Source organism: Siphateles boraxobius, unplaced genomic scaffold (assembly GCF_051911475.1).
Source record: "Siphateles boraxobius isolate OS27281-9 unplaced genomic scaffold, OSU_SipBor_1 6, whole genome shotgun sequence".
Classification (NCBI taxonomy): Eukaryota; Metazoa; Chordata; class Actinopteri; order Cypriniformes; family Leuciscidae; genus Siphateles; species Siphateles boraxobius.
In genome coordinates, this window is record NW_027509186.1 from 32,575,618 (window position 1) to 32,589,853 (window position 14,236).

General features: G+C 40.0%; 1 protein-coding gene across 9 annotated transcripts in view; it reads left to right on the forward strand.

Annotated features, from left to right (window-relative positions):
* dscaml1 (Down syndrome cell adhesion molecule like 1) overlaps nucleotides 1-14,236 on the forward strand; it is a 144,392-nt gene that overhangs the window by 103,020 nt on the left and 27,136 nt on the right. For 8 of the 9 annotated variants that reach the window (XM_077208949.1, XM_077208950.1, XM_077208951.1 and 5 more), the window contains exons 8-17: nucleotides 2,236-2,508; nucleotides 5,513-5,794; nucleotides 5,989-6,108; nucleotides 6,208-6,384; nucleotides 9,398-9,603; nucleotides 10,693-10,789; nucleotides 10,995-11,123; nucleotides 11,464-11,631; nucleotides 12,189-12,259; nucleotides 12,347-12,587. In XM_077208949.1, coding sequence (XP_077065064.1) covers nucleotides 2,236-2,508; nucleotides 5,513-5,794; nucleotides 5,989-6,108; nucleotides 6,208-6,384; nucleotides 9,398-9,603; nucleotides 10,693-10,789; nucleotides 10,995-11,123; nucleotides 11,464-11,631; nucleotides 12,189-12,259; nucleotides 12,347-12,587 — 1,764 coding nt within the window. Of the gene's footprint in view, nucleotides 1-2,235; nucleotides 2,509-5,512; nucleotides 5,795-5,988; nucleotides 6,109-6,207; nucleotides 6,385-9,397; nucleotides 9,604-10,692; nucleotides 10,790-10,994; nucleotides 11,124-11,463; nucleotides 11,632-12,188; nucleotides 12,260-12,346; nucleotides 12,588-14,236 lie in introns of those variants that run through there. The other variant, XM_077208953.1, reaches the window with a different exon arrangement.

Below are 14,236 nucleotides of genomic sequence, written 5' to 3' on the forward strand. Positions count from 1 at the left end.
GATATACGTGGTTGAGGAGTGGGCTGTTAGAGAGGATGAGAATATTTGTGTGCATAAAATCTCCATATGCCCCATCGTCGATTTATAAGCTGATCCGCCCTCCATTTTGAGGGAAACAAAATGTCCTTCTACGTCTTCGTACGTCCTTCTACGTCTTCGTACCTTGTGCTTTTGGTTCCTCTTTTTTTACACCTAAGCCAACTTGTCTGCTTTTTTCTTTCAGCATCTTCAGGCATTGGCCTTTCAAATCTTCACATTGTTTCACCTCCATTCGTTTGTATACCCCTCCATCCTCGTGTGTGATCTGAGAGCAGAGTCCTGAAGAAAGTCAGCCATGTCTTGTTCCCAAAACAAAGAAAATAAAACAAACACAAATTGGTCATTATTAACCTTTTCAAATTCGGCGATGACTTGCTAGCAAGAACCAGAAGCTGTTAGCATATGCTAATCACATGAAAGGGCATTCGCAACTGACAGTGTTTTGCAGTGACAGAGCAAGTTTAGTGATAGTTGGTGATTTGAGGTCACTAGAGAAAAAATTTGTGACAAATTTGAGCACGTTTATGCAAATGCTCAGTGACTAACAGATAGTGGAGCTCACGTTATCCATTTCATGAAACTGAAGTCTAGCAGGAACATGTGCTAGCAATCAACAGCCTGCTAAAAAATTGCATAAACAAGCCTAAGGTGTTTTTTTGCTGATTGAAGCTGGCCATCAAAACAATCAAATCTGACCAGCTTGAAAATGTCAATCTAACAGTTAAGGCTTATTTAAGCTGTTTTTTTTATTAACGCCGTGTGTCCACCAAAGCGTTTTTTCACGCAGCTGGCGTATAATTCCAATTGTTTTCAATGGGAGCGCCACGTTTTTAGAACGCCATGAGCTTAACGAGGCGCTGAGCATGTATTCAACGCTCAAGCGCTGAGCGCCCGACGTGTTTTACTGGTCGCCGAGAGTTGAAAAATGTTCAACTTTGGGTAAAACGCTGCGCTCATCACTGTCACTTTTTACTCAGCTGTACAATCACAGTGGAGGAGGGGACAAAAACCACACCGACTAACTGTCACAACATTCTTTCTGAACAACGACGTCAACCAGCAGAGCTAACCGAACAAAATGGATGAAAAATAATTTTTTAGTATGAAACAAATTATCTGCAAAATCAGTTACAAGTAAACTGTGCTGCGGATATTCTGTATCATAGCAACAAACCGTCTAAACTGAAAAAACGCCGCGCTGCCAAAACACTCTCAAGCGCCCACAGCTAGGCGTTTTCAGCAGAGCGTCTAGCGTTTTCAGCCGGCTAAAAACACTTTGGTGGACACACGGCCTAAGTCAGTGCAGTGACTTGGCAAACTCCAACGATTAAATCGATGTCAGTGTGAATGTCACCTTCAGACTTCAGACTACCACTGACCAGTTCCAATAAAAAGCAACAAAACAGTGTAGAATTACTTTTCAAATTCAGTAGCTATTTAGCATTTAGCTCATCAAACTTAACTGATTTAGCTTTTAGCAGGCTAGCATGGCACAGTTTTACTAAAATAATTCGAAGGCCTCTGCTCTCGCAGTCCTCAATCCATTAAATGTATATTTTGGGACGTTGCTATGAAATGTAATGTTGTATTTTCACTCTGCCTACACAAACACATCAGGTTAGTATTTTATTGTTAAGATTACGCCGCACATAGCCTTACCATTAAATCCATTAACTTGGCATATTAATGTAATGGCAGAAACACACCTCATTCAGTTACTGAATTTATAAAGGCATGGTCCTTTGTGCCAAGCTCTGATTAAGGATACGGTACAAGCCACATTGGAACTTTAGATCCACACACCTATTACACCACAATATGTGCTGTGTAGACCAAGGGCATTCTAACCCCCCTCCTCCCCCTCCACCACTCGCTCTTCTGCTTTCTTCCTCCCACATTTCTCCCTTCTTTACCCAAAATGTCCATGCAAAACCTGGTCTTCCATCTCCCACTCTTTCTCAATTCCTTTTCTTCTACCCTTTTCTATCCGCCACATTCTCCCTCTTTTTTGTCTTCCTTCCTTCCTCTCTCTCTCTCTCTCTCTCTCTCTCTCTCTCTCTCTCTGTCTCTCTCTCTCTCTCTCTCTCTCTCTCTCTCTCTCTCTCTCTCTCTCTCTCTCTCTCTCTCTCTCTCTCTCTCTCTCTCTCTCTCTCTCTCCCTCTCTCTCTCTTGCTCTCGCTTTTCTCTCTCTTGCAGGTCCTCCAAGCATCCGGGCCATGCGGAACATCACGGCCGTGGCGGGTCGCAACACTTTTATTAACTGTCGTGTGATTGGTTACCCCTATTACTCCATCAAGTGGTATAAAGATATAGTGCCATTGCCAGACAACCATCGTCAGGTGGTGTACGAGAATGGCACTCTGAAGTTGAGTGATGTGCAGAAGGGCATGGATGAGGGGGCGTATCAGTGCAGTGTGCTCATCCAACCCCAGCTCTCCATCAGCCAGACTGTCTACGTCACAGTCAAAGGTTAGTGCTTACTACCAATTATTTTGGGTATGTTTATGGCCCCATAAAAAAAAAGTCAAAGGGCAATCTACATTTGATTAAGGACCTATTTATTTACAGGTTTAAGGTAAAAAAAAAAATGAACATCACCATTGTAAGCGAAAAACTTAATAAATATGTTATATCTTTGTTTTGTTTTTTTAAGATTCTTTTTTAACTCTTTCTTACCAAGTCTGACATTTTTACAATGATCCGTATAATACAAATTCTCCATTATGCACAGTAAATTGTTTTTTGTGTGTGGGAAATTGTGATATTTTAAATATATAGGCTATAACTTTGTGTTGATTAGACACTACTTTGGATATAATTCCAAATGGGCACAAGCACTGTAAAGACCAAACAGATTAATTCTCTAAAACACTTAAGGCTAATATGGCTATTAATGCAAGCAAAACCACCATATACTGTAGAGCAGGTTTTTTACATAGAGCACTTTTTTACGTACACATTTTTTTAAAATATACTTGTGAATACCATAAAAATTATAACACTTGCAATAAACCTTTTAGCAGAACAGAGATGCCTCATTAGCGGATGTTTCTATGGGCCGCTACACAATATGTATATTGCAAGTCTGCCATATTGGATCAGTCAAAGCCTGTTCGTGAACATACGAGAGCAAGTTGACTGTCTGTCTGCAACCATAATTAGACGCATGTATGTTTATCTATATCTGCAATAGATTTCAGCAGATAATGTTGCTATATCAACACAATACAAGACGAAGGGATCAGCTAACATGATATTGAAAAGTTATCATTGTAAAAGTAAAAAAATTTAAAAAGTACAATAGTAAAAACCTGTAATATTGAGTAAATACATATAAAAACACAAACTAACACATTCTCACATGTGAAAGATTATTATCCCATTTATTTGGAAATTTAAATGTCTGCGGTTTCACAGCCAGAAGTTGCGCAACTTTTTGGCATCATTGATTCTTACTGTGAGTGACGACACGCTGACAGATCAGTGTTTAGCATATTTGATGCACACTTTTGTAATAAATCACCCGAAAGTAATTTTTTTTTTTACTGTTTATTTTTATCTGCCGTCAGACTATCTGACTTCGTTGCAATGGGTTGTGACTTGCTTTGGACTTGACTGACAGATTGGCATTCTGACACCGTGAGCTTCTTGCTTTCTAACCTTAAATCCACTTTTTTTTTCTTTTGGTTGCAATTATTCTGCTGAATTTAGATATAAAATACAATATTTTTTTATCAGTAGACCCATATTCATAATTGTGACCACACAGTTTGTTTACAATGTCTACCATTGTAACATATGTTCACATCAACCAATATCTGTATGCGGTGTGTGTGTGTGTGTGTGTGTGTGTGTGTGTGTGTGTGTGTGTGTGTGTGTGTGTGTGTGTGTGTGTGTGTGTGTGTGTGTGTGTGTGTGTATATATATATATATATATATATATATAGAGAGAGAGAGAGAGAGAGAGAGAGAGAGAGAGAGAGAGAGAAAGAATATCTTATTATATATAATTACTATAGTAATTGTTATATTGGATATTATAGGAATAGTTTTTTAGTTCCTTTTTGTTCCTTATGTTCCTTTTTTACATAAGAGCCCCTAGTATTGGATCAGAACTCAGTTATGGCAGATACTCAGTATTCAATGACTCAGATTTGAGTAATGTTTTGTATGTCAATTAGTCAGATAGTATTTATTGTAAGCTTCACATCAATTCTGAAACATCTATTTTTTTTTCCTGCTATCCAAACTTTTTTTAAGGACTTGCGCTTTGTTAAAACGCATTAGATTTAGTTTAACCTAATGTGACTAGACAATGTGTTCACACTAAGTCTGAAATATTGTACTGTATTTATGCATTTTCATTCTGTTTTATTTATTTTATTTTGTAGGTCCTTTTTTCAAATGTTAATATGCTTAATGATTCATTTAAGTTTCCACAGATAATGAAAAAAAAAAAACAGCAAAGGACTTGGTGTAAATTGTTTTAGTGTGAAACTTTATTTTTAATGTCATTTAGTAACATTGAATTTGGTGTGAATAGACTGCCCTGAGAGGATTTTTGGACTTGAGCCTATTCAGCAGGGTATCTTGATTTTTTTGGAGGATTTCCAAAAAAATAAAAAATTACACTTCCATTTGAGGTTTGGCATTTCTTGATAACATGCTCCTTCAATGAAAGGATGCCCATTGTACAGTTGTTCATCTTTCATACTTCTTCAGAAAATGTAGTGGTTTATTGTGGCGGAATGAGTGTATTTTGGTAAACGGAGTGTGTTTTGCATTAGAATGAGTGTATATTTAATCTGTAGGCGGTTGGTGAAGGTTGGGATGGTCTTTCCCATCCGCTGGCACAAAGACCATGAGAGAAAGCACAACACTAATAGCCTCTGATTAACAGGATTACAGGCCTTCTGCAGCATTACAACCATTCATCAATTACCCAGTGTATTTAGCATGTGTGTATGAGTGGGGGTGTTATTTCTAGTATGTTAAATCTAAATAAAGGTGAGGTCGCTCTAATGTGGGGTTTTGAATCTTCACTTCACCATGTGTGTCCATACAAGGGGCTACAGCTCCTGGTACAAAGACAGCAAGGTCTAGTGTGTGCGTTTGCATGAGTGTGTGTACCGGTACAAGCGAACACTGACTCCAGTGTGAAGTCAGTATAGTGTGCTGCTTGTCTTGTCATGTCTCTGATTTAATTAGCTGAATTTTAACGAGCCCCAGATTAAATCCCCCAGATGTCTCCGATGGAGCCCCCCACCTCTGTTTCCATGGCAATGCCATTATTCCCCATGCCAATTGGGCTCTAATTAGAGCAGCTATTATGGGCTGGGGGGGGTGGGATGTGTGTGAGCGTGTATGTACGTGTGCATTTTTGGAGGGTGATGGGGTCAGTATTACATTGCAGACCATGAAGGGTTTGAATTTTGATACTGAAGATCTCTCGCTTGTTCTCTTCCTCCATCAGTTCCTCCCCTCATCCAGCCCTTTGACTTCCCTCCCACCTCCATTGGTAAGCTGATGTACATAGCGTGCGTGGTGTCCTCCGGAGACATGCCAATCCGGATCACCTGGAGGAAGGATGGGCAGGAGATTGTGTCGGGAACATCAGGAGTCACCATCGAAACCAAGGAGTTCATGAGTTCCCTTCAGATCTCCAAAGTTTCGCTCGAACACAACGGAAACTACACCTGTATTGCAAGCAACGACGCAGCAACTGTCAGTTCAGAGAGACAGCTCATTGTAACAGGTGAGCAAGAGATAATGGGGAATGTAGTGGGATGAGATTTCACCAATTAGAAAATTGTTCAGGCCCAGGATTACTTGATTAGGGTTGGTGTTATGGTTAAGACAATGTTTGTTTGACCAAATGTTGTTCCAGGACATTTGGCTAAACCAATCTATTGGTATCTCCTTTCCTGAAATATATGTTCTTCATTGTAGTTCCCCCTGGTTTTCTGGTTCAGCCCAATAACCAGGATGGGATCTATGGCAAGTCAGAGGTTCTGAACTGCTCTGTGAAAGGGTACCCTCCTCCCAAAGTTGTCTGGAAGCATGCCAAAGGTAACATCTTTTGTCACTGTATATAAAAATCATCAATTGCAAGTTTTCATGAGCTGATGATGAGCCACAATCAAAACTGTCTTCATCTTGATTCTGAAGGTATAGGGAACCCCCAGCAGTACCACCCAGTTCCCCTGACGGGTCGCATCCAGATCCTGTCCAATGGTTCTCTGCTGATCCGCCACGTTCTAGAGGAAGACCGGGGATACTACCTGTGTCAGGCCAGCAACGGAGTGGGCTCCGACATCAGCAAGAGCATGATGCTCACCGTTAAAAGTGCGTCTGACCACTCATGTACATCTTTACACATAATGAAATTAGCTCTTTTCCAAAACCTAGTGAGCTACCTCAATATCTACAAATGCATCTATCTTCTAAAGATGCATCTTAACCATCATGGAACCTCACAAGTTATGTTTTTGAAACACTATTCATTCGCTACAACTCTTTTAATGGTCGCTTATGCAAACAGCGATCCTCGCATGAGGCATGCGAAGTGCCTAGTTTGAGTTTATTACAATAGAGTGCAACAGACCACCCACTTTTTCATTAGCATTGGTACCAGAAGTAATTTTCCCATTTATTTTCTCAAATGGAGTTCTTCAATAAAGAGTTCTAAGCCATGAACTAAAGTAAAGTTTAGAAATAAATCTCAATATTGCTACACTGATTGAATACAAAAATGTACAGTATAAATGGACAAAAGGACCAGTTTAAATTAACAAAAGACAAAAGTGCAAGGATGTGTCATAAATTTATGAAGACATGAACTACTCATCCCATGAAACATTGTAAATGTTATAATCGAACCAAAACAATAGTACGATTTAAAACTATAGGAAAATAGAAAGAAAGTCTGGTAAACGGTAAAACTGTTACGATAATTAATATAACATGATAACAAATACCAGTTACAATATTAAGTAGCAACGGACTGACAGTGGAAGTCTTGCACATTCAAGGTACAAATGGCTCTTCCCAATTTTACATTAAAAATGTAGAGTTTAATGTTGACATGTTGCTAAGCTCAAGCCTTGATACTCTGTAAAGTTTCAAAAATATATAACACACATATTGAAAGACATTCAAGAGCTTAAAAGTGTTTAGTTGGAATTAGCAATACTTTTCCTTGATTCCATTAAACATCTTGAATAAAAATTCTGAGAATACCTCTCTTTTGAAGATACATAAAGCACTACTTTTGATTTGGGGCTAAACAAGTTTTCTTTAGAAGGCAACATAATTTGCTGCCTAATTTTTGCCTGACATGTGTCTCATCAGGTTTCAGGGCATAGCTGTAGAATCCTTTGCTAGAATCTTTGAATATAAGAAAATGTACTAATAGTTAAATCTTTTATTAAACCATGGCATAAAAATAAAGCCATATTTTGGATTCCTGTCACACTAGATTTGTAGAAACTTGAACGTGATTTGACCTGCGGTCTTTGGGGTGGTTTGCCGTGGTGTGTGTTTGAGGTTTTTGTTTAAGAACGGCCCTCAGATGGGCTTTCACGTCTCAGACTGATGCCTGCGGGAAGGGTTTGGGATGCTTGAGTGGACACACTCACACACATCACTCCACCTCTACATACACACATACAGAGGTGCACATACACCTGCATCTGTCACACTTTGTCACTCAAACTAATGACCCAGGTTATGATATATCAGTCATACTACGGCAAGAAATACAAGAAGCCTTTGACTTTTTTATATAGTAGCTAGAATTGCCAGGAGTTACTGTGTGTGTGTGTGTGTGTGTGTGTGTGTGTGTGTGCGTGTGTGCGTGCGTGCGTGCGTGCGTGCGTGCGTGCGTGCGTGCGTGCGTGTGTGTGCACATGCGTGTGTGCGTGCGTGTGTATCATTTGTGAAGCGTGTAATCCTTTATTTTAATAGAACATTACAATGGAATCCGTAAGGCCATCTCATGACTGATCGTTAGTTCGGACACACGATCTGATCTGTCCACATCCATATTATTGATCCTTTACATAATGTAGAGTGCAGAAAACTCCCATACACGCAACACTGCCCTAGGCTTCACTTACAGTCCTGACCACATTTAAACAAACCTCATCCACCAGTGTATTCTTTAACACTCAGCCAGAACATTCTACCCCGTTGAATCTTGTGAAGAAATGTGCAGATGGTATTTCACCTTATAATCAAATAAATAAATAAATATATTTAGGAAATTAGAGTATATACAGTATATTCCATGAAGATGATAGAGCTTTTTTTTAGTTTAGTTTTTCTTCACCCCGAATATTCATTACTGTAATGTGAATGAAATTTACTTTTTAATGGATATAATGTTTAACGCAATGTAAATATTTATCATTACTGTAATACAAAAAAAGATTTATACAATAACTACTACCATGATGTATGGCGTACATTCACAATTGTACTTTTAAAGATTTATTGGCATTAGGTTACTAACTATTTAAGCAAAAATCTATGCTACAAAATTATTTATGCAAAATAGTATTTTTATTATTATTATTATTTTGGGGTAAAATGTAAACTTTATGAAAATAGATATATATATATTCAAAATACATCATTCATTGATTCATATATACATCAAAAATGCCGTGAATAGGTAGGATTGGAAGGATAAGTTAGGAAGACTTACTGTAACATGAGATAGTATACAAATGATTTGTACATTTTCATGTGGATGTCATGCAGCTCTTTGTTTATGGCATCCAACTTTTTTATCAGTGAATTTGTCTCTCTCTGTCTCTCTCTCTCTCTCTCTCTCTCTCTCTCTCTCTCTCTCTCTCTCTCTCTCTCTGTCTCTGATTCAGTGTTGGTGTTATTGATTGAATCGTTCCTCTGTTCTGCCTCCCTCAATTCTATCCGTTTCACTCGTTGGAAGGGAGGGAATGAATAAGTGATGAAAACAAAACAGCGGAACCCTCCTCGATCGATATTGTGTGTGTGTGTGTGTGTGTGTGTGTGTGTGTGTGACAGAGAGAGAGATAGAGAGAGAGAGAGAGAGAGAGAGAGAGAGAGAGAGAGAGAGAGAGAGAGAGAGAGAGAGAGAGAGAGAGAGAGAGAGAAGCAGCACTAGAGAAGAGTTACTCGGGAGGATTGAGTGAGCGAGAGAGTGTGAAAAAGTGATTGAGGAGTTGGAGAAATGCACACACTAATGCTCACTGCGCCGTGTCACAAGAACACCAGGTGTCTGGTTAAAGTAACACTGACCTTTGCCTCTTTTTAAATTCACTCTTTCCTTAACATATATTTACCTCCTGTCCTTCGATACCATCTTTTTATACAGTTCCAGCTATGATCACATCCCACCCAAACACCACCATGGCCATAAAAGGGCAGAACAAGGAGTTAAACTGCACCGCCCGGGGTGAGTACCCCATCATCATCCGCTGGGAGCGAGGCGACACTGTTATTGACCCTGACCGCAACCCTCGATACTCCATCACCACCAGCCCCAACGAGAAAAGCGATGAAGTTATCTCCACACTGAAGGTGAGACATACACACATATACATCATACATGTATGATGTCAGTGAAGGAGTACCATGAATGCTGAAAGGCAGAGTCTTGCCTTAATGTTTCCAGACAGGTTTCCTAGGAGACCTTTTCACATAATTATTATTATTTATTTATTTTGCTCTTGATGTTTGGTGAGCTTTTGATCTGTCTTATTTATTCATTTATTTACACAAAATGATTTTATACTGACACATAGGCGCCAATTTCTGTTTCTGCCGGTGCCCACAATCCACCCCCAGAAAAAGTGGTGGGGTACATGTCCCACCCGCAAATTAGGCTTATGTTACCAACCAAATAAAAGTACATTCTTTCCATGAGTGTCGAGTCACGCTCTCGCTGATATCTGATGGTCAGTTGCGGTTCAGTAAATAAAATAATAAAATAAATACCTATTTACAGTAAGTACTTAACTCAAAAATAACTATTAAATACTAAAATAACTTGAGAACTGGTTGACTAAAATCTGCTGTCTCATGAAATAAATCTGTAATTTATTTAGAATTTAAAGGTACACGTTGTTATTTCATCAGTCAATCGTGAAAGTCTAGTGGTTGAAAGCTTCTGGCAACATTAAATCCAGGAGAGAAAAACCAAGTAGAGAGTTTGAGTTTGAGCGCGTACACGTTATATCTGAACGAGAGCAGACAAGAGCCATGAGACTGTATATTTGAGAACGTGCATCCAGTTTTGTGCGAGAGTGAAGGAAATCCGCCTGCAAGTTGAGAGATTTGTGCTCGCACATTACATTATTTTTAATTGTATGTGTTTATAGTATATTATTATTATTGAAATTTCAATAAAGTGTTTTATATTCTGAACTGCAAATTACTTTAATCTGCATTTTATGTATGAAAGGTTATTTTATTATTATTATTATTATCAGTAGTAGTAGTAGTGGTAGTATTGATATTATTACTTACAGTTAGGCACATTGGGATAAGAGGTAGTATTTAACATTGAAAACACTTTTACATCGTTCAACAATACATGAAGTGGGCCTCAAAATGAGCAAAAGATCTAAGCAAGTTCATCCCTCTCAAACACTTTTTCTCTTTCTAAAGCTGAAGCCAGCGGAGCGCGGGGATTCCGTCTTTTTCTCCTGTCACGCCATCAACTCATACGGCGAGGGCAGAGGGCTCATCCAGCTGACGGTGCAAGGCAAGACAATCAGCCATGAACAACATGCTCACATCTTACATGATACTCTTTATCTAGAGACACAAAATCAATAATTTACCTCCGGGCCCCAAGCCACCTCTTACTCTTCAGCCTCTCTCTGCCTCTCTCTCTCTCTTTTGCTCTCTCTCTTTGTCTCAATCTCCTCCATCTGTTTGAAGTCTATTTCCACTTGTTTGGTTCGCAGAACCCCCTGACCCCCCAGAGCTGGAGGTTCGAGAGGTCAAAGATCGGAGTATGAACCTAAGGTGGACGCAGCGGTTTGACGGCAATAGTATCATCACCAGCTACGACATTGAGTACAAGAACAAATCCGGTGCGGCATTGCTTTGTTTCCATTTCAAGCTTGGATGAATTACATTGTGAACGTGCATTAAATATGTATTTGTATGTCAGAAGAATACGTAGCGAATAAGCTGTGAGAAGATGAATGGGATGTGAATGGATTTCTGCGACGTTGCGACTCGAGTGTATTGCCTTTTTTGCTGTTCGTACATCTGCGTCATCCTAGTTTTCCATGCATCGCTTGTTTTCATATCCGTATGATTTGACCTGTAAACAGTCCTTTTTGCATGCTAGCAAACATAATGTTCTAGAACAGCCTGGATGGAGGTGTGATGTAGTAATGTATCTGTGTTATTTTTTCCTTGTCGTAGACCCGTGGGAGCTGAAACATGCCACCCGTAAGATCTCACCAACCAACAACCAGGCCAACATAGTGGAGCTCCACCCGGCGTCCGTGTACAGCATTCGCATGTACTCCTACAACAAGATTGGACGCAGTCAAGCCAGCAAAGAGCTGACCATCAGCACAGAGGAAGCACGTACGTCTACCGCCCCTGATGTACACACAAGCTCATATTCGTAAAGCATAAAACACTTTAATTAAAACAATAATTCTCTAAAACATAAAGAAATCTGGCATCATCACTCACCCTCCTACATGCTGGTCCAAACCTGTACTTCATCTTTCTGTGGAACACAAAACATGCATTTTTGAAGAATTTCCTGGCCATTCTTTTCCATACTGTTCACAAAATGTGAACGATTGACTCATTGATCCAGTCACAATGGTTAAAAGCTCACTGGAGGGGAAAATCTGTGAATGACAACTTCAGACACCATACTTGGAATTTAGCCCCTATTTTATACAGGACACTTTTATTATACTTTTATGGTGGTTTTGCACCATTTCTGAAGCTTAAAAGTACCAGTCCCCTGTCAATGTAGTTACATAAAAAAGTTTCCGGGGTGTTATACAAAATTTCTCCCATTGTGTTTCACAGAAAAAAGAAAGTCATCCAGGTTTAGAATGACTTCAAGGTGAGAATTTTTTATTCCTTTAAAAATCTTGTGACGTCACATGATTCTCTTCTCACAGCTCCTGATGGGCCACCCATGGAGGTGATTTTACAGCCAATGACTTCTCAGAGTATCCGTGTCACCTGGAAGGTAAGCCTGCAACTTCTAAACTTGCCTTTTTTTGGATTTTAGAGTTTTAGATTTACGTCTCTCTCCTTTTCTTTTCGCTCCACTCAGGCACCTAAGAAAGAGCTCCAAAATGGAGTGATCCGTGGCTATCAAATCGGTTATAGGGAGAATGGGCCGGGCAGTAATGGACAATACAGTATAGTGGAGATGAAAGCCACAGGTGACAGTGAGGTGTACACACTGGATAACTTGAAGAAGTTTGCTCAGTACGGTGTGGTGGTCCAGGCGTTCAACCGAGCCGGAACCGGACCTTCCAGTTCTGAGATCAATGCCACAACACTTGAAGATGGTAATGAAACTATCCATCCATTCATCCATCCATCATCCTCTGGGGATTTCTCTTTTCATATGTACGGGGCGACTCTGGCCTGTGGTCCTCATCCACATGCGTGTCACTGTCATTGTGGCGACAGTGATATTGATGCTGTTAAGGATAATAGTAATAACAACAAGCATAGGAAAAATAATTATAATTAGCCTGTCTGCCGAGGCACCTCTCCCTGATCCGCTGCTTTTCCTCCCAGTCTAATTATCTGCAGCTGAGTTCATTGTCTCCCCCTCTCTCTTTTCATCTTTCCTCCAGATCCCTCTTTCCGGCTTTCAACTCCCCTCCTCTCCGCTCCCACTCCTCTCTCACTCTCTCTCAAAACACCTTTCATTTATCTCTCCCTCCATCTCCCAACATCCCCTTCCACCCCTCTGCCCACTTCTGTCCCGCTGTATTTCTTCTCCATTTTTATTTTTGGAAAGCTCCTGGGTTGTTTTTGTGCCACTGTTGAGTTCTTCCATCACTTTCTCCCTGATGAATTTGTTTTTACCTCCATCAGTGGTTTTCTTGTCAAGTTTGTTTTTCTTCTAAAATTTCCAACCTGAAAATTCTAAACATTTTCCAACTCAACCAAGATGGTTTACCAGATTGAAACCAGGTCTACTTGCTGGTAGTCCAGCCAATTGACAAACTAAACCAACTTTGACCAGCTAATGACCATAAATCTGTACCATCTGGAAACAATGTAAAAGCAGCTACCACTTTAGGGTGTTTTCACTTGCATACTCTATAAAACAGGGGTCTCCAATCCTGTGCCTGATGGGCCACTGTCCTGCAGAGTTCAGCTCCAACCCCAATTGAACACTTCTGAACCAGCTAATCAAGGTCTTACTAGGTATTCTAGTAACTTCCAGGCAGGTGTGTTGAGGCAAGTTGGACCTAAACTCTGCAGGACAGTGGCCCTCTGGGACTGAGTTTGAACACCCCAGGTATAAAACAATCAAACTCAAGACCCTAGAATGAAAGTGAACTAATGGCCAATGTCGGGCTATCGTTGAGGGTCTGTCAGTCTAGTTTTTGTTGTGTATTCCACACCTTTGGCTCTAGTCGGTGGTTAGTGCCCTTCGGTGGCTTTTCGACTGTTTGAGCATGTTGAATCAGCGACGAAGCCTGTCGGTGAGAGATTACTCTGATTGGTGGTTCAGCTTAGCGAACAAATGCATGAGAACATCAAATTGATGATAGCAAACAAACAACAAAGTCAAGAGGGCACATAGGCTCTTCTCATTTTATAACAACAGTCCTAGCTTATCCGGTTTCCCTTTTTAAATGATGAATATGGACTACTGCCACATGCGGCTATAGAGAGATATTTCCTCTCATTCAGGTGCAAAATGGTCAGGCTAGATGGCTGTAGTCTTTGCTGTGTTTTCAAGCGCAGAATTTTGTCTCAGACGCAGGCGACATGAGGTGACACCACAGTCTACGTTGCTAGTTCTTTTATGTCGATTCATTGTGTCAAGGGGTCATTGAAATGGGCTCCAAAAATGGAGGGTTTGGTTTGCTTCACAGAGACCTCTTTGGAATGATTCATTGAAAAGATCTGACTCGAATGATTTGTTCATGAATCAGACATGACTACTTCTTAAATGAATATGCTAAGAAGATCT